This window comes from Pantherophis guttatus, chromosome 1 (assembly GCF_059756535.1).
Source record: "Pantherophis guttatus breed Tessera chromosome 1, ASM5975653v1, whole genome shotgun sequence".
NCBI lineage: Eukaryota > Metazoa > Chordata > Lepidosauria > Squamata > Colubridae > Pantherophis > Pantherophis guttatus.
In genome coordinates, this window is record NC_142063.1 from 1,372,425 (window position 1) to 1,392,741 (window position 20,317).

The following is a 20,317-nucleotide window of genomic DNA, read 5'->3' on the forward strand; positions in this document are numbered from 1 at the left end:
ATGGTTCCAGGTTATAAATGTGACAGGCGGGACATTCTGCTCTCTGTCATTGGAAGTCTCAACCCCAAATTCTCAAGGCAGATGGCCCCCATCTTCAGCCTCTTCAAGGTCCTGCAGGTAAGTCAGGAGGTTCCATTCGATACACCGTGGAGTAGACAAAAAACACAACTGCAACAGAAGTCAAAGATGAAAGAAAAGGTGTTCACGGGGGGTGGGAGAGACATATTGGATGCATATGACTTAGATAATCCGTGGTATAGTTCAATCGATTTGTATATTTTACACGTCAAGATGCATTTTTATTCCAGAGGTTTTGTCTTCCGAACTTTTGAACTCGTGCTGTAGCCCATCTTCAGGAACTTCTCCCTGCGAGAAGGTATTGATATAATATGGAAAGAGGAATTAATTTCTGACTTCTACAAAAGTTTATTATCTTTCCACACCTTTCAGTGCAGTTTATTCTGTGTATGAAGTTTGTTTCTTTGATCTATCACAACCAGGCAAAATAGGGAACTGGTGGCTCTTCCTAGGAAGGGAGGAAGATGAAGGCTGCCACTCACTATGAGTCAGCCTGACTGGTGGGGCAATCAACCATACAATGGGCACCCTTAATGTCAGCCTTAAAATGTACTTTGTCTCTTAAAGAGGATTCTCCTTTTCTCCAGCTCGGCATTGGTTTTGAGTTTTCTCAGGGAGACAGAAGAGTTTATCCTTCCTTCTTCCGGATTAATCCCAAGGAATTTCCTCAGTACGTCGGTATAGCCCAGCTGCTCCTGTATTTCCAGTGGAACTGGGTTGGGCTGATTGCCTCTGAAGATGAAAATGGAGAACATTTCATCTCATCTCTGGTGCCAATGCTGAAGGAGAAGGAGATCTGCCTGGCCTTCACTGAAACGATGAAACCTGATTTTTATACTATTTCTGATTCAAAATTACACCATATTTTCAACACTTGGTCTAAAGGTGAAGTGATTATTCTGTTTGGAGACTCCAGTACTATTGGAAATGTGCAGGCCGTTGTGTACTTTTATGAAAAATGGAGAAATGCATCATTTCTGAAAGTTTGGATCTTTACTTCCAATTGGAAACTTATTATGCTGAACGCTCAATATACATTGAAAGTTATAAAGCCCTTCCACGGGGCTTTCCATTTTAGGCACCAGACCGGGGATATCTCAGAATTCAACCATTTTCTCCTGTCTTTAGACCCTTTGAACCCAGGAGGGGACGTCTTTCTCCCACTGTGGTGGAAAACTGTCTTTGACTGCAACATCCACGAACCAGGGGACATCCTTCCAAAGGGAAGAAAACTGTGTACAGGGAAGGAGAATTTACAGAATCTGCCATCTTACGTGTTTGAAGCAAGCATGACAGGTGAAAGTTACAATATCTACAATGCCATTTATGCTGTGGCACACGCACTACATGCCATGCATGGATCCAGAGGGCGACCAGGCATGCTGAGACTTGGAGAGAGGATCTCAAATGTCCAGTCGTGGCAGGTAATTTCTGTGATTTTCTTTAGAGAGGAAGCTCCCGATGTGGATTCCTTGAATTAAGCCTCTGTATGGCATTATATTACTCTGCATCAAATCTGCATCAAATCAGATTGAAACAGTAACTATTTTTTAGAAAAGTAATGAGGGGAATCCACCTATACTCCAAAGCACCTGAGGGCAAGAGAAGAAAATTCCTGACAGGGAGAATAATTAGAAACACAGAATCATAGGAGGCTGACAACAGAAAAAAACCTTGTCTCAGGTGTGCCTCCTTTCAGTACTCAAGAAAGGAAAACCCCAACTCCATTTTCATTGAGAAAGGTGCTTTTACTGAGTATGAACTGAATGCAACCATAGAAAAGCAAGATCTGAAGCATAGGCGCGAAAATCACCTATAGAAAGCATCTCTTCCCAACTGTCCAGCGTAAATCATCCAATCCACAGGTCCTCCGGGGTCATGTGGGAGCACACGTCTGGCAGTGTCCTCCTCCTGGTATGCCACGACCGTTGACCTTCCTTTGATCAACTTCAAAGAAAGAACTGCAGGAAAGATTCACTTTCGTTTTCCTTCAGCAAGCTTCCCCCGCAAGAATCCCCCTAACTCCAACTCCCCCATTTCCATGGCAGCCGAGCAAGCAAGAATCGAAAGAACGGAGGCTGACACCTTGTGGTCCATCAAGTCTGCCCTTTGGATTTATTTGTTTTTGTTTTCTCTTTTACTTATTATTATTCTAATTATTATTTTACATTTTATTTATTTTTATGCTATTTTATTTACTTTTAATTTCTGTTGGATGATGGATATGTGTTTATCCCAAACATGTTTAAAACTAATTACAAATTATTATACCACCACCTCTGCTGGCAGTTGGTCTCAAGCATCCACTACTCTTTCTCTGGGGGAAAAAAAAAGATGCTGAGACTTTGGGAAAAGTTCAGAGAAGAGCAACTAAGATGATTGAAGGCCTGGAGACTAAAACATATGAAGGACGGTTGCAGGAATTGGGTTTGGCTAGTCTAGAGAAAAGAAGCATTAGATGGTGACATGATAGCAGGATTCCAGTATTTCAGGAGCTGCCCCAAAGAAGAGGAGATCAATTGGTTTTCCAAAGAACCAGAAGGCAGGACAAGAAACAATGGAAGGAAACTTATCAAGGAGAGAAGCAATCTGGAATTAAGGAGAAATTTCCTGACAGTGAGAACAATTACCCGTGTTTCCCTGAAAATAAGACCAGGTCTTGTATTAATTTTCGCTCCAAAAGACGCATTAGGGCTTATTTTCTGGCTAGATCTTAATTTTCAGGGAAATACAGTACTAAATGTGTCTGCCTGGCTGACAATTTTAACTGGGGCTTATTTTGGGGGCAGGCCTTATATATTACGAGCATCCTGAAAAAATCATGCTATGGCTTATTTTCCGGTTGGGTCTTATTTTGGGGGGAAACACGGTAACCAGTGGAACAGCTTCCATTCAGAAATCGTGGCCACTTCATCACTGGAGGTTTTTAAGAAGAGACTGGACAGTCACTTGTCTGAAAAGGCATAGGTTCTCCTGCTTGAGCAGGGGGCTGGACTAGAGGACCTCTAAGGTCCCTTCCAGCTCTATTCTGATTCTAATTCAGATTCTGAAGTAATACTTTCCAACATTACTTTTGAACTTCCCTCCTGTGGGCAAGACCCCCTCCCCTGTACTTCGTATGAATTTTAGTATGGAAAACACTGACTTCTAGAACCTTATTCCCACCCTTAATATATGTAAAGGTTTCAATCATGTCCCCCCTTTCTCTTCTGTCCTCCAGGCTGTATATATTCAGCTCCTCCAATCTCTCCTTGCACCATTTTTGTTGCCCCAAAATGTTGGACTCACTCAATCTATAATATCTTTTTCTAAGGGAGTTCTTCAGAACTGGACCCAGCATTCCAATGTTAGAAATTCTGTTTTATTATATAGAAATGGTAGCAGGGGATGCTACATAGCCATACAGATCAAATAAAGTGTAGAGTGTAGAGTCACAATGGGACTTGCTCCTTAACAGTTTCGACTATCACAGGAAAATCTCAGAACATAAAGAAACCATAGATGCAAACTAAACGCTGCCATTTACTGGCTAAATAATTCTGTAATTAATTCTGTTGCAATACAGAATACATTCTAACATTTATTCCGACTATTCCGAATGGAGCATAACCAAAGCCCTTTATAGTGGGATTAGGACCTCCCTTTTCCTGCTGGTGATTCCTCTAGTGTTGCATCCCAGAATTTTGTTTAATCAGCGGAACAGCCTGCCTCCAGAATTTGTGGGCACTGCAGAAAAGAGATTTTTTTTGTAGCGGAAGTAGTTAAAAACTTGGTATTACTCCAGCATGATAGAGGCCATGATGTCTCATTTGTGGATTTCAGCCAATTAGTCCAATTTCTTCCTTCAGCTTCTGTCCTATTTGAGGAATGTCCACTTCAACAATAGTGCAGGAGATGAAGTCTTCTTCTCAGAAAATGGCCTGGGATCTGGTGGTTATGATCTCCTCAACTGGGTTCTCCTCCCCAATCTATCTTTTGTCCCTGTGAAAGTTGGACAAATAGATCCGGGAGCTCCTCAAGGCCAGGATTTCACTATTAACTCCGATGCAATTGTCTGGGCAAAAAAGGTGAGCTGGAAGGTGAAATAAATTCAGCAAAAGGCTCATTGTCTTCTAGGGATTCAAAACATCCTCCTTACTGGAGAATAAGTTACTGAATCAAAACCTCGGCAACCATTTGATGAAGAACCTGTTTTGCATGTAACATATTTGAGGTCTGATTAGTGACAGCTCAAAAGGGGTTGAGATTATGAAGAAATTCTACTTGAAATCCAAGATGCACTTTGAATCAGGATTCTAAGTAATAGACCCATAGCAAGCAAAACTCCGTGGCAGGTAGATTCCTCAAAGAATAGCTTTATGGGATATATCATATTGGGACACATCTAGTGAAAACCGACTCTGAGGGTTCCCACAGTGTTCACCAAATTAAAAGTAAAAGTTTGTCAATCTCTCCAAACAATCAGTCACATGGTCCAACCATGGCTCAGCTCAGTTGCCTGGCGACATCGCTCCTCCTTCCTTTGGCCAGGTGTGAGAAGGTCCTTGGTTCCCAAGAGAAAGTATTTTATTTTGACTACACAACCCCAGCTATCTCTTATCCCTCCTCCCTATCCCTCAGCTCCAGTGTGGCAACGTTGAAGCGTCCAAGATGGCTTTGGTCAGGTCAGCTTCAGGGTTGAGACTTAGAGCCAGCCAACAGTGGTTTCTGTGGATCATTCCTGTTCAGCTGGATCTTCATGATTGTTTGTTTTAGAAGAGCTATAGCTCAATTCACAAGGCTTCTTTTCCCTGCCAAGGTCCTATTCCAATCTCCAGCATCCATGAATGATTTGGAGTGGCACTGCCCTTAATCTCCCTGTAGATTTTCCTGGTTTCTGATAGACCCTAGTTCACCATTTCTTTTGAAGACATTCTGAAGGTAGAAATAGAAATATACAAAACAATAAAAGAAGCATATTCAATGCTTGGGCACCTACAGTGTCTCTCTTTTCTCTTTTAGAAAGTGCCCTTTGCCAGGTGTGGCATGAAGAGGTGCCAGGCAGGAGAGAAGAGAAGCGTTCCAGAGGGCGAGCAAGTTTGCTGCTACCAATGTGCCCCTTGTCCAGAAGGAACCACTTCTAATAAGACAGGTAGAGCACATCTTAATTGTAGATCTTCCAGGATCAAGGAAAGCATTCAGTAGAAACAAATACGAACATTTTTTGGTAGACTGACATTTTTCAAAATATTCACACTTTTCAGCAGAACCTCTGAGTTGATGGATCTAAACTGTCCTGCCCTCCTGACCACCTTCCCTCTTCCTCAGCAGTTTAATGCAGAATAGTTTCAGGGCAGAATTCATGTGTACCATGCTAGACTTTATATTCCAAATCTGGCTACAGCCAGAAAAACCAGCTACCAAACTTTTTGTGAAGGGTGTGAGCTTCAATCTTTATTTTTCATTATTTAGGATATGGTTCTTCTATCAGGACTATCAGTCTCCCAGGAGAGTGATAGACATGTTGGAGAAAGGGTCTGTAGGAGATGACCAGGCTGAGCACAAGGGAGGAGTCAAATGAATTATCAGTCATGAATCTCTTTGTGCCCACAAGAGATTTAAGTCCAGCCCAGCTTGAATTCCTTTGATTATTGCTAATTTGCTTGGACCATTGAACGTTCAGATTCTGGTAGCGAACTTAATATTGCAAAAAATATTAACAACCTTTTGAACTGCCTGTATCTTCTGATTACTCTGGTCCATGACAGGGGAGATTCGTCTAACTATGTATGCATGCCACTCCCTGCAAAAGAAAAAAAATAGTCTCAATGACTTGATGCAAAGCAGAGAATTTGAGTCATAAACGTGAAAACAATCTTGTCTTAGGCTAACCTGTCCCCAGCATAATCAATATTGAAGGATGATTTACCTTTTTCGATATTTCGTGTAATGCAAAGTGACTCTTGATTTCAGATGCAGCTCACTGTCTCCCCTGCCCAGAAGACCAATATCCCAACAAAGACAAGGACCACTGCATTGCCAAGAAGATCCATTTCCTCTCCTATCAAGACCCCCTGGGATACACTTTAGCTTTGCTCTCACTTTTTCTTTCTATGATCACATTGGGAGTTCTAGCAATTTTCCTTAAACATCGTGACACATCGATTGTCAAGGCCAACAACCGAGATCTCTCCTACATCCTCCTGGTCTCCCTCCTGCTCTGCTTCCTCTGCTCCTTCCTCTTCATTGGTCAACCTGGGAAGCTCCTCTGCCTCTTCCGACAATCTGCCTTTGCCATTCTCTTTTCCCTCGCGGTTTCCTCTGTCTTGGCAAAAACTGTCATGGTGGTTCTGGCCTTCATGGCTACCAAGCCTGGGAACAGGGCAAGGAAATTCTTAGGAAAACCACTCACTAACTCCATTGTCTTAGCTTGTCCCTTGGTCCAAGCAATTCTTTGTGCCACATGGCTGGTAACCTCTCCCCCATTTCCCAACTTGGACTTTCATTCCTTGGTAGGTGAGGCCATCTTGGAATGTAACGAAGGCTCAGCTTTGATGTTTTATACTGTCCTTGCCTATCTAGGGTTTCTGGCCCTCATGAGTTTCACTGTGGCCTTTTTAGCTAGGAAATTGCCTGACAGCTTTAATGAAGCCAAGTTCATTACTTTTAGCATGCTGGTCTTTTGCAGTGTTTGGTTGAGCTTCCTCCCCACCTACCTGAGCACCAGAGGGAAGTTCATGGTGGCCGTGGAGATCTTCTCCATCTCGGCTTCTGGGGCTGGTCTCTTGGCTTGCATCTTTTTCCCAAAATGCTACATTATCCTACTTAAACCCAATCTGAATTGTAGGGAAAATATAATGAAGCACAAGGATCTCTGATTTATGCAGGGATTATAAACTTTTATTTTTTAAAAAATCTCATTTGTTAAAAATAATGAATATTAAGTAATTGGTAATCAAATGGTTTGCCTGATCATAAAATATCAGTTAATCGTCTTTCATTTTTCATTCACCCTTGTTGTCCTCAGTGAGGCTCCAGTGATCAACTGGGAAGTATACCTTGGAAGAAAAGATGTATTATTTATAAGTGTTTAAAGTTTAAAACTATGACTTTGAAAGGCATGAAGGTTTTGTATCTAATATCAGCAGATTGGAGAGCTTTATCATCCCTCTGTTCTGAATATCCCATCAAAAGTCGGGAAGGTGACATGACCTGATGTCATCAATTATGTGGCCAAGTGACTTTCCCCAAAGCTTCTAACTGGTTGTGGGCTGCAGGTGGATCAGATGCAAAGAGGGGGGAGTGTTGGGGAGGGTTTTTAAAGGGTGCCCCCATACAGGTACCAGGTCAATGTGAGAAAGGTAGAGAAACTTTCCTCCCTTAATATTTTTAATGCATTTAATTTCACAGTTTAATCTGACCTTTTTAGTATTTTGATTTTAGATCTGGAATTGTCCAGAGTTGGTTGTAAGATTGTTGGCAATGCAATGTTTTTCTCTGGTTTTTTTATTAATTTATCAGAACATAAAATACAAAGGAAAATGAAAGTAGTGGAAACTAGATGAGGGAAAAGGGGAAAAAGAAAAAGTGTGGGATAGAGAGGTGAAAAAAGAGTTGACTGCCGACTTTTTTTATCAGAGTAGAAGATAATAACATCTTATTATCTTCGTTTTTTTTCTTTTACACAGTAATAAATAGTAGCCATTTCTCTAACAATAAACCTATCTAATCAGCAAAACCAAAATCAAAGTTTTATTTTCCCCCCTCAAAAGCACAAAATCCAGAAGCGATTTCCAAATAAAAACAAAATTAGATATATAATATATATTTCTATTTCCACTTATTAATCTTTGTCGATTTTTGACATTCATGTTAACAAAATTCATGCTATTACTTCAGATTTTTTAACCTTAAAGGGAACAAACATTTTTTTTACATTCATTTTAAAACACGAAACTTTTCTTTAAAAGCATTTCTATAATCAATAAGTTCTAGTACATCTTAAACTTCCTCTTAAAATATATTTTAAGAGTCATTTTCAATTATATTTTACAAACTTAAAAAATTATTCAAGCATTATATTGAAAGAGAAAAACCCATTTTCAAACCCACTTTACAAACAGCAAAAACTATATTAAAGCTTTCTTTCAATTACATCTATCAGACCAATAAAAATCCACCTAACTCCAATTGCCTCATTAAATTTAAGTCACTCCCTCCAATTTATCCACACAGAATAAAATCTTTTTCCTCTCTGGAATGTCTATTAAATAAATATAAAGTTCTCTTTTTCTCAAAGAATTCTCCACCTTTTTAGTATCCATGAAGAAAAGGTCCCAAATTTATCCTCTTTAAGAGCTGAAAATTAACTTGGAAATCTTGTTTCAATTGCGCTGGGAGGTTTATATTTAAACAGTCATCGTCATAAAGGTTGGGGCCAGATTTATATACCAAAATTGCAGCTAATTCCTTTGCATTGTCAGATACCTGTGAAATTGCCTCAGTGATTTGATAACTTTCTAAACATAATTGCATCTCTGAATTATACATCTTTCTTCCAATTATTGGAGTAGTTTTCATAACATCTTTGGAAGTTAATTGATCTATGAACTGAATAGATTTACTTGGATATCTCTCCAGAAGCTCTTTTGCAAAACAAAGGCATCCCTCAGTCTCCATCTTCTTGGCTCCCTCTTATGAAGAAACAGTAGATTTTTTAAATCAATCAGTGAATGCTTCCTGGCCAATGAGAATTCATAAAAATCAGAAAGTTTCAACCACCCACAACAAAACAATCCAAAGCTATAGATTCCTTAAAAGTAATAAAATAGAGCCACAACTTTCTGTCCTTATATTTCACCATCAAAGACACTCCACATTTCCTTATTTTAGCTTGCCTCCAGCAACCCTCTTCCTTCTTTGTCATTTAACGATAAAGGAATCTCAAAAATGTCGCAGTTCTTCAAAAATATAACAGGCTGTGACTAAAAAAAGTCTCTTTTAGCTAATAATAATCCCATAAGGTGGTTAAAAAACAAAAGGCCTGATTTATTGTCTGTTTGAAAAATGGATTCCAAAATGGCTGCTTTTTCAACAGCGAAGTGATGGCAGCCCCACCTCCAGCTGAATGGCTCCCCAGCTCACTCCAAAGCACAGCTCTGCAGACCACTGCCCTTCAGAGGATCTCCTGGGGTGATTCTGGGACCCTCCCTAACCCAGGAAAGTCATAAAAAGTTCCTTGTTGGGTTGAAGAAGCTTCTGTCCAGAGGAAACTCCCCCTAGAGTGGTTAGTCAGCCATGTTCACCAGAGGTCCAGCAATATAAAAGTTTTAAATGAATAAAATAACGGCCCATAGGGTCAGGGCTAATCTCATCTAAGGGGGGCATAATTGGGTTGCCCTACCCAAGGCAGACCCAGTGCGAAATCAGGGGGTCCTCCCAGAATCACAGCAGCCATGGCTAAGAGGGCCTTTGCTCAACTTGATAGAGTTAACCAGTTTTGTCCCTTCCTGGATGAGGCTCTGCACTCAATCACTCATGCGGTGGTCATCTTCTGTTTGGAATATTCCACATGGGGCTACCCTTAGAGAGTATCTGGAAGCTTCAGCTGGTACCGAATGCAGCCGTCTGGCAATTTTGGGCAGCGGATGAATGGCACATGTGACACCTCTGCGGCACAAGCTTCACTGAGTGCCAATCTGCTTCAGGGTCCAATTCAAGGTGTCGGTTATGACCTTTAAAGTCCTACATGGCATTGGTCCAGGTTACCTATGGAACCATCTTCATCCCATGACATTAACATCTCCCAATCCACATCAGCAGAAAAAGTACGTTTTTAATGTTTGATTTGTATACCACCCAGAGTCCCTCTGTGAGTGAGAAGGGCTATTTAGCATTTCATCAATCAAATAAAGGTTCCAACGGGTGGGTTCCATAGCAGAAGTGTCCTGTCTCCTGGGCCTCAACAGATGGAAGTTCTTTGGCAGATGGGACCTGTCATTTCCCCTCCTGCTGACCTGATGGGGCAGGTAGATGAAACCAGAGAGAGGAGGTCCCTCCAAAGAACCTGGTCCCATCCATATAGGACCTTAAAGGTCAAAACTGTATCTTTAATTCCATCTGGACAAAATCCAGTAGTTTATGCACTTCATAAGGCAGAAGTATGATGTCCTGTTCTGGGAGCAAACATAGCTTCCCACAGTGCTGCATTTTGCACAAATTCAAACATCTAAATATTGTTCAAGGTCAGTCACATGTAGAATATGCCTTACAACAGTCCATTCAGAAGGTGACCAGGGGATGAATAGCTGTGAACAGACCATCATGAACCAGGAACGGGTGCAACTGGCACACAAAACACACCTCTGCAAAGGCTCTGCTAGCTACTACTGCCAACTACTCTTTGTGTCAACTTGCAAAGCTTTCAAGTTGCCATGAGCAGGAAGGAGGGAGAACTGATGGAGCTGATTGATTTCCCTAATTGAAGCTACATTCCATAGATGCTTTCTTACCGCAATCAGTAGGAGGGTGTTGGGTTTCACAGCCAGCCAAAGTGGTTAATTGGAGAATGTGATTTATGACATGGCCAGGGAGGAGGGGAGAGACAGGGTCATAGGGGAATGTAAATCTACGTGGGATTAGTTCTAACTGGTATCCGAATATTGCCAAAATGGTGCTCCTAATAAATGATTGTATTTCTTTTGAAGTTTGGCTCATGGCTCATGAATTAATTAGGGCATCTTTCTGAAACTTCACACTTTGGGCAGGAGTCAGGAGTTATGAAGGACCTCGGATTATGCACTGGGCCTGTTTGGGGCAAAGGTGGTAAAATCTCATATCCAGTAGAGCTTAAAACCCAAATCCACTTAATTTTTCCAGGATTGCGTTGAAGCCAGATTCTCCCCTCCAGAATCCCAAAGCCACTAAATCCTCAGTCAGGATATCAATAGCGCTGCTTGGGTCACCAGGGCCAGAGATGTAGAGTAGAGCATTTTCAGCACACTGATAATACCTCACCCTACATAGATGGATGACCTCACCCAGTATCTTCATGTATATTTTAAAGAGGAGAGGAGAAAGCACCAAACACTACGGCACCCACATAGTCAGTTGTGGGACCTTCACTCTCGATCAACACAGACTGATATCTGTCCTGTAGAAGTGAAAAGAACTTGCAAAATGCAGTCTTGCCCACTCCCTAACAAGGACCTGATATAGGAGCTGATGTTGAAGGCCACCAAGAGGTCAAGAAGAGCAAGGATGGATGTGCTACCACCATCCCATTGCTATCAAACTTATCTGGAAGTTCAACCAATGCCTTTTCTGTCCCATAACCCAGGTCTGAATCTTGACTGAAAGAGGCCTAAATAATCCACCCAGGATATGGTGAAGGCCATTGCTCTGTCCCTCTTGTGGATGTTCAGATTCACCAAAGTTCAAGATCCTTGTGTTTCACAAAATGAAGCTTTACAAAGACCTTCCTGGCTACAGCTATGATCTGTTCTTTGCGCAGGAGAGGAGTGTCCACCCCAAGATTGTACAAGAGTCCCAAACATGGCAGAGCAATGCCATGCAGGACCCAATGTTGGAGGGGGGGTTCCAATCATCCATGGCTGCTCAATTTGGGTAGCACTAAAACTGAGACTCTTCCTTCCCATCCAACAGCTGTAAAGAACCAGGAGAAAACCTTGATGACATTGTTTGGTCCTTCACTGCTTGTGGAATTGAATATCTCCATCATATGGATGATACCTGACCTTGAACTGAGAAGACCTCACTGAAACAACTTGAAGGTAAGGGGTTGAGCTGAATGTCTCCCCTCCAACCAACACTGGCTGGAACCAGCTTCAGAGAAAGGGGAGAGTCACATAACACCATGGACCCATTCTTACTACCCCAGCTGGTCCAGACATGGACTATGAATGGTGGTAACCTTTCCACCCCAGCTGAGGATTCAGATGACCTACGTCATAAGACAAATACAGCAGACAACATTTATGGCTCCAACAAGTTCTTAGACAACCTGCTGTAGAGTTTAAATTAGCCTGACAATTTGCCTATGTTAAAGATCTATGGGAGAAGAATTGCCCCATTCCTCTTGAGTATCAATAAATCAGTTATTGCAACCTGCATTGGTATTAATGCTCACAGTTATTAGTGTATAACTGATTGCCATGTGCCACTCTGTCCCATTAGCACTCATCCTATCTGAACAAGCTATGGCAAAAGTCAAACTCCATCTTGTTTCCATGAGATGCTTCATGTAGTCAAACACCCAACTTTCTCTTGACTCTCAAGTCCATCTGCCCTGTGGAATAGCAACAAGAGACATAAACATGTTTCTCCTTTTCTGGTGCACAAACAAAGTCTAGTGCCAAGTGGGTAGGACAATTGCTTTTCCTTGCAATTACCAGAAGAACAGTAATTTTGAATGTATCCCCTATGAATTTCCACCTACGAAAACCTTCCAAGATAAAACCTGAATATTCCTCTTCTTCTTGCAAATATTCTATGACTCTTCCTAGTTGAGGGAGGGAGACCTTTTTGTATCTTGCAAAGATCCAACTTCTAGCTCTGATGAGACTCAGCTGAATCCATTTTCTCTTTGGCTGCAGCCCAAACACAGGTAAGGGGAAAAACGTTTCATATAAATTTGCATTGTGGCCATCCAGGTGGAATGAGCAGACTATGGGCTAAGACTCTGTGGAGATTTCAAGCGATACCTGTAAATCAGCTTCTGCACAAACCTTGATTTTTATTTTTTACGCAGGAGGGAAGGTGACAAGAATGACCGGGTTGCCTCCCCTGCTGCTGCTGCTCTTCTGGCTCCTTCCTCCAACATCTCCAACATCTGCTCGGAGGATGCAAACCAGATGTCTTCTGCCAAAACGTTTCAGTATTCAGGAATATTATTACAGGCCTGGTGATCTCATTATTGGTGGGAATTTGCCCCTTGGCACCTATTATGGCGGTGCCATCGACCACTTTAAAAGAGATCCATTAGACTTTTCTTTCAAACTTGTGTAAGTTTCATCTGGAGGAGGAAGATTTACATGATTGTCTGCGTTGTTTGCTCAAAACTATTCCTTGTAATGATGTTTCAGTGTTCTAGTGTAGTTCCACTCTCTGTGTTTTTCTCAATAAAGAGCCAAGCTCCTACAACAGGCTAAATTCCCAATCTTTCCAGAATTCTTCATCAGGGAGATGATAAACCACGTACAGAGGGATGAGGGACAACTTATTAGGAATCTTAGTGCCCTAGTTAAGCAGATGACTTGCAAGATTGTTAATTTGGAAAGTCAAGAAGGAACATTCAACAACGGTCACCAGACTGAAGAAGAGAGAACAAGAGAGAATAAAATTGATTAGGGTTCTAGAGGAGAAATTGAGTAGGATTAAAAACACTGGAGAAAAGTGAAGAAGGGAGGGAGGATAGAAGGGTATAAAATGGTGTGTGATAGGGACACAAACCTACTTCTCCTTTCTCACAAATCTACCAAGGTTGATAAAAAATATTTTTTAAAAAAACCTATTAATATTTGGGACATCCTGCTCCAAAGAAAACCCCACCACGATCAAAGACAAAGCAAACTCCACCAGCACACAAAACTTTCACTAAATACCTCACAATCTTTCTGTCGCTATAGACCCACACCCAACAACTTCCACCAGTTCCAGGCCTTGGTGTTTGCAGTGACAGAGATCAACAAGGATCCGGTTCTCCTGCCCAACATCTCCCTGGGCTTCCACATGTATGACCATAGCCAGTGGGAATGGTATATTTCTTCAATCAGTCTCATGCTGCTCTCCACACGTGACCGAATGATTCCAGGTTATAAATGTGACAGGCAGGACCCTCTGCTCTCTGTCATTGGGGGTGACAATGCGAAATCCTCAAGGCTGATGGCCTCCATCTTCAGCATCTACAAGGTCCCACAGGTAAGGGGGCTCCTTGAGATACAGTGACGGGATAGACAAACAACAGACAAACTCACAGAAGCGCAAGATTACCCCAAAGGTTCTGGGGAGGGGATTCATTTAAATATTTTATGTGTAAAGATAGCAATAGAAATAGCACTTAGAGTTATGTACTGCTTTACAGTGCTTTACAGCCTTCAGTACTGCACTTTAACCACTGCATCACCACAGCTCAGTGATACGTTTCATATGATATAAGTCATTGGTTGATGGTTTCTTCCCTTGGATTCTGACATGTCCCAACTCTGCAAATATGTTAATTGGTGGTTCTTCCTAAGAAAGGAAGAAACTTATATCTTAGAATGATTCAACTTGACTGATGGGATCACTAAACCACACAATGGGGACCATCCAATTTTGCTTTATCTTTTAAAGAAGATTTTCACTTTCTCCTGCTCAGTGTTGGCTTTGAGGTCACTCAGGGAGACAGAAGAGTTTATCCTTCCTTCTTCCGGATTAATCCCAAGGAATCTGCTCAGTTTGTGGCTTTAGTCCAGCTGCTCCTGTATTTCCAGTGGAACTGGGTTGGGCTTCTGGCCACTGGAAGTGACAGTGGGGAACATTTCATCTCAACTCTGAGGCCAATGCTCCAGGAGAAGGAGATCTGTGTGGCCTTAACTGAAATGGTGAAAGATGATTCTGTACATAATATGGTCCAGTTGCTTTTACATTCCAAAATTTGGCTTAAAGCTGACATCATTGTTTTCTTTGGAGACATTGGAACTGTTGCAGCTCTTCAGTTGGGTCTTTATTTGTATGTAAATTATAAAACTGGATCACTTCAGAATGTTTGGATCCTAACTTCCTCTTGGAAACTTACTGTAATGTATCGTATAGATATCTGGGAAGCTCTTATGCCCTTGCATGGGGCTTTGCATTTGAGGGACCACAGTGTTGATATCTCAGAATTCAGCCACTTCCTCCGGTCTTTGGACCCTTTGAACCCACAAGGCGATATGTTTCTCCTGTCCTGGTGGGAACAGGTATTTGATTGCCGGTTCCGCAAACCAGGAAAATTTCATCCAACAGGGATGAAAAACTGTACAGGGAAGGAAAAATTACAAGATGTCTCATCTTCCTTGTTTGAAAGAAGAATGACTGGTGAAGGTTTCAACATCTACAATGCCATTCATGCTCTGGCACATGTTTTACATGCAATGAATGGATCTGGAGGACGACCAGCCATGATAAGGCTTGGAAGGAGGATCTCAAATGTCCAGTCGTGGCAGGTAATCTCTGTGGCTTTTTCTTCAGTTCACAGATCATTTAGAGAGGAAGTTTCTCTATGTATTTCTTGAATTACTCATGAAATATCAGTGAATACCAGAACAGGTTAAAACAGCAATTATTATAATCAGTGACATGACTTAACTGTAGTGTTTAATTGAAAAAGGAAGGGGGGAACAGAAATAAACCAAATCAGTTTTCCATAAAGTCCATACAGGAAACATCTTGATAGAAAGTCCTGAAAGATCTTCAACGGTTGCCTGAATTTCAGGAGGTGACCGTTTCATAGAGCAGGTGTCAGCCCAAGAATAAGATGACAATCTGGGTGTGTTTCAATTGGGCAGTTGATGTCCTTGTGGGAACATTTCCAGAACCACCTCAGTTTCTCTCTGTATGTAGCCTGAATCCAAGTTGTTCCTGGTCTAAAATTCATCCAGATTTTCTGCATCAAAGGATAAATGTTGGACCTCTGTGGACACTGAAGGGACAACACTGGGCAGGCACTTCCTTCTGTATGGCCCCACTTAGCCACAGCTGGTTCCTGCCTTCTGCTCTCTTTGTCTATCAGCTAAAGAAAGTCAGTGGAATTGTACACCATTTTGAAAGAAATTGTGTAACTGTTTCAATGATGCATTTGCCATTTACAAGACAAATTTACAGGTAAAGATTTTTAAATGTATGTAGCCACATAAAGCATGAGAAAATGAAACATTGATATTTTGAATGCGGCATTAAAATCTTTATATGTAGGTATTATTTGTTAAAACTAGAGTTGAAGAAGCCATGATACAAATGCCCAGGCACAAAGGCAACATTTTGTTGTGCTGGGGAAGTAGCGCTTGGTGTTATCCCTGATTGCTCAAATCTCCACCAGTGGTGCTGTAGAACTTCTCAGACATAAACTGGTCTCCTACAATGAGTTCCATGATAGAATGGAAGGAGCCATGATGTCTCGTTTCTGGCTTTCATCCAATTGCTCCAATTTTGAAAGTCTTTTTTTTTCTCAGATTCTTCCCTATTTGAGGAATGTCAAGTTCAACAACAGTGCTGGAGATGAAATCTCCTTCTCAGAAAATAGACTGAGATCTGTTCGTTATGATCTTCTGAACTGGGTTTTCCTCCTCAATGAATCAATTGTCCTTGTGGAAGTCGGGCAAATCGATCCCGGGGCTCCCCCAGGTCAGGATTTCACCATTAACTCTGATGCAATCATCTGGCCCACAGAGGTGAGTTGAAAGGCACTGATGTAAATTCAGGGAAAGATTAATTCAGAATTGGAAAAACGGTCTGTTGAATCATAAAATATGGCAGCTATTTGGTGCAAAACCTGGTTTGCATTTAACACTTTTCAGGTCTGATTTTGGCAGGTCTAGAAAGGGTTGAGATTGGGAAGAACTTCTTGAAGGCCGGGATGCCATTTGGGTGGGCAACAGTGAATTCTATGGACTATTCCCACTGTGGAATCAAATGAAGGACCCCAAAACCAAGAATTAAATCTCATGCAGGATTTATCAGTATGCACTAAAGTAAACAATGGGAAGGATTCTTACAGACAAAAGGAACCAAGTCATATATTTCAGGAAAGGGGAAGAAAGTGATACAGTCAAACAAACCCAGATTGTCATCTTGCTCTAGACTGATTCCTCCTCCATGAGATGGTCACCTCCTGAAACTCAGGCAACCATTGAAGATCTTTAGGAACCTTCTATGAAAATGTTTCCCCTATGGATCTTAAGGATGGCTGCTTTATTTAAATAGATTTATTTCTATTTTCCCCATCTGCCCCCTTTTCAATCAAACACTACACTTAATTCATACCATATGTATACATAGGTCATTGATGATGTAACCATGGATATTCATAATTAGCAAGCTTCAAGATACCTCTCTCTGTTTCTACTGTTACTAACCTCAAGAAAGAATAATTGCCTTAGAATTAGAACCCATTTCTCCTGTTTCTACTTTGCTCACCTCCTCCCACTCCTCCAAGAACTCCTTCCCTCCCAACCTCTTCAGTTGAATCCTCATCATTTACTGTTTCATCAAAGCTGTAGCTCAATGTCACCAGCCCTCCTTTGAATGCCAAGGTCCCAGCTCCCATTTCCAGCATCCATTGAAGGGACAGGAATGGTGCTTGCCTGATTCACCTAGGAGGTGTTTTTGGTTTCTGTGAAGCCCAGGGGAACCATTTCTTTTGAAGACTTTCTTTCAATTGAAATAGGAATGTGGAGAAGAATAAATGAAGCATTGGAAGCCATTAGGCCGGAAGCTTCCATGCTGCCACCTTCTTCTCATGGGTGGGGAAGTAGGAGGGGGGATTTAGTAGAGGGATTGTCTGTAGACATAATAGCATTCTTTCTGTCAGTCAAGGTCAGGGTGATCCTGCATCTGGAGAAGGAGTGGTAGGAGTGCTGTCTCGAAATGGGATGGGTGGTGATTGGAGCATGTGATCAACTTCTCCTTTTTAAAATTTTAAAATTTAAATTTTAAATACTAATTTTAATTTGTTTAATTATGGGATATTTTTAAAATTGAGCCAAATTGTTTAATCTGTTTTAATTTATTTTAAATTTTTGTATTCTTGTGTTTTATCCTTTGGCTGTTCACCGCCCTGAGTCCTTCGGGAGAAAGGCGGTATAGAAATCTAATAATAATAATAATAATAATAATAATAATAATAATAATAATAATAATAATAATAATAATAATAATAATAATAATAATAATAATAATAATAAGAGTGAGGGGATGGTTTTGGGGGATTTGATTTACTGAGGGAAAACCTGGACCTCTCAGATTTGAGTTTTCCTAGGTGTGCCAGTTTGCCTATTCTAGTAAACAGAACTTTGGAAAAATGCTTGCTTCAGAGTTGTTACTTGGAGTTGGGATTTTTCTGGAACTCTGACATTAACCCGAGTCTTTGCTTATGCCATCTCAAACATTTCTCTTTTCTCTTTTAGAAGGTGCCCTTTTCCAAGTGTGGCATGAAGAGGTGCCAGGCAGGAGAGAGGAGAAGAGTTCCAGAGGGCGAGGAGGTCTGCTGCTACCAATGTGTCCCTTGTCCAGAAGGGACCATCTCTAATCAGACAGGTAGAGCAAATGTCGAAAGCAGATCTTCCAGGATCAGTTGATAGACATGTCAGAGGAAGAGGAGATACAGCTATCCATGTCTGCTAACACTCAGCTGCAACAACAATAAAAAATACAAACCAATATATTTTAAATATATAGTGGAGAACCTGAGCCAAAGAATTCTCAGTGCTGTGGTGCTTCTGAATCAAACTTTCCTTTTTTCCCTCTTGTAATCAATTTCTCCATAAACCATTTTGGATCAGGAAAAGAGACCTTTCCCTCTCCCAAAGTTAAGTAGATATTTTCATGACCTTCCCTTGCAGTTGCAGTTAAGATCTCTTCAGCACAAACACAAAAAATAATGCAGGAACACTCAAAAGAGTAGGATTTCTAGCTACAGATCTCTCAGTCTTTTTGCGATTCCAGTAAAAAGCAGGGAAGAAATGGCAACCTCTCTCCCACTTGAAGCCACAATAGTCATGGAAGAAGCCAGTGACTGGAGACAGCCTTTTCTTAAAGAGCAAACAAACCAGATCAGCTGGAACTGAAGACCTCCTTGTCTGAGACCAATTTAGCCAAACCATCATCAATAATACACAAAGAATGAACTTGTTTCCTCCACCATGAAATTTACAAAGGGTCATTCCATCACTTCCTTTGTGGACTGGCCATAGCAGAAAGGGGAACTCATGCCACAGCAGAGGGATGGAGGAATAATGAAGGGGGAATAAGGCTTATGGCAGATGTCCCTGGACTCCTCAGGCAAAGATTTGATTTCAGACGCAGCCCTCTGTGATCCCTGCCCAGAAGACCAATACCCCAACAAGGACAAGGACCACTGCATTGCCAAGAAGATCCACTTCCTCTCCTATCAAGACATCCTGGGATATGCTTTATCCTCTTTAGGTCTTTTCTTTTCTCTGCTCACAACTGCTATCCTGGTGATTTTCCGTAAGCATCATGACACACCGATTGTCAAGGCCAACAACCGAGATCTCACCTACATCCTCCTGGTCTCCCTCCTGCTCTGCTTCCTCTGCTCCTTCCTCTTCATTGGTCGACCTGGGAAGTTCACCTGTCTCTTCCGACAAACTGCCTTTGCCATTCTCTTTTCCCTTGCAGTTTCCTCTGTGTTGGCAAAAACTGTCATGGTGGTTCTGGCCTTCATGGCTACCAAGCCTGGGAACAGGGCAAGGAAATTCTTAGGAAAACCACTCACTAACTCCATTGTCTTAGCTTGTCCCTTGGTCCAAGCAATTCTTTGTGCCACATGGCTGGTAACCTCTCCCCCATTTCCCAACTTGGACTTCCACTCCTTGGTAGGAGAGACAATCTTGGAATGTAATGAAGGCTCAGCTTCCATGTTTTATGCTGTCCTCGCCTACTTGGGTTTCCTGGCCTTTGTCACTTTCACGGTGGCCTTTCTGGCTAGGAAATTGCCTGACAGCTTTAATGAAGCCAAGTTCATCACTTTTAGCATGCTGGTCTTTTGCAGTGTTTGGATCAGCTTCCTCCCCACCTACCTGAGCACCAAAGGGAAGTCCATGGTGGCCGTGGAGATCTTCTCCATCTTGGCCTCTGGGGCTGGTCTCTTGGCTTGTATCTTTTTCCCCAAATGCTACATTATTTTATTTAGGCCCAATCTGAATCAGAGAAAAAGTATAATGGGACACAAAAATCTCTGATTTATATGTAAAGTAGTAACATTTATTTTGGCTTTGGCCCCTCTTTTAATTTGATGTTTTTCTTAACAATGATGAAATAAGAGAGTGGCTTGTCCTTCAAATAGTTGGAAATCATGGAAATATTTAGTGGTGCAGTGTTAGAATACAGTGTTATAAACTAATTCTGCTGATTGCCAGGGTTTGATCCTCAGTGGCTCAAGGCAATAGGCTGACTATGTAAACTGCTTAAAAAGGGCTGCAAAGCACTGTGAAGTGGTATATAAGTCTAAGTGGTATTCCTATTGCTATTTTATAATCAT

At 41.5% G+C, this 20,317-nt stretch overlaps 1 protein-coding gene across 1 annotated transcript; it reads left to right on the forward strand.

The window, feature by feature from the left end:
* LOC148116227 (vomeronasal type-2 receptor 26-like) lies at positions 1-20,018 on the forward strand. Its single transcript, XM_087883515.1, has 9 exons — positions 1-117; positions 666-775; positions 1,157-1,374; positions 11,481-11,640; positions 12,827-12,952; positions 13,704-13,832; positions 14,918-15,017; positions 18,222-18,351; positions 19,114-20,018. The coding sequence occupies exons 1-9, from the start codon at positions 1-3 to the stop codon at positions 20,016-20,018; spliced, it is 1,995 nt and encodes a 664-aa protein (XP_087739641.1).
* Positions 20,019-20,317: the final 299 nt, after the last annotated feature.

Bases quoted from the DNA above. Each gene is read 5' to 3' on its own strand.
- LOC148116227 (XM_087883515.1), top strand. From the start codon at position 1: ATGGTTCCAGGTTATAAATGTGACAGGCGGGACATTCTGCTCTCTGTC. The intron at 776-1,156 runs GTATTTCCAGTG...TTTCCATTTTAG, and splicing joins GGTATAGCCCAGCTGCTCCT to GCACCAGACCGGGGATATCT. The intron at 13,833-14,917 runs GTATATTTCTTC...TTTGCATTTGAG, and splicing joins GACCATAGCCAGTGGGAATG to GGACCACAGTGTTGATATCT.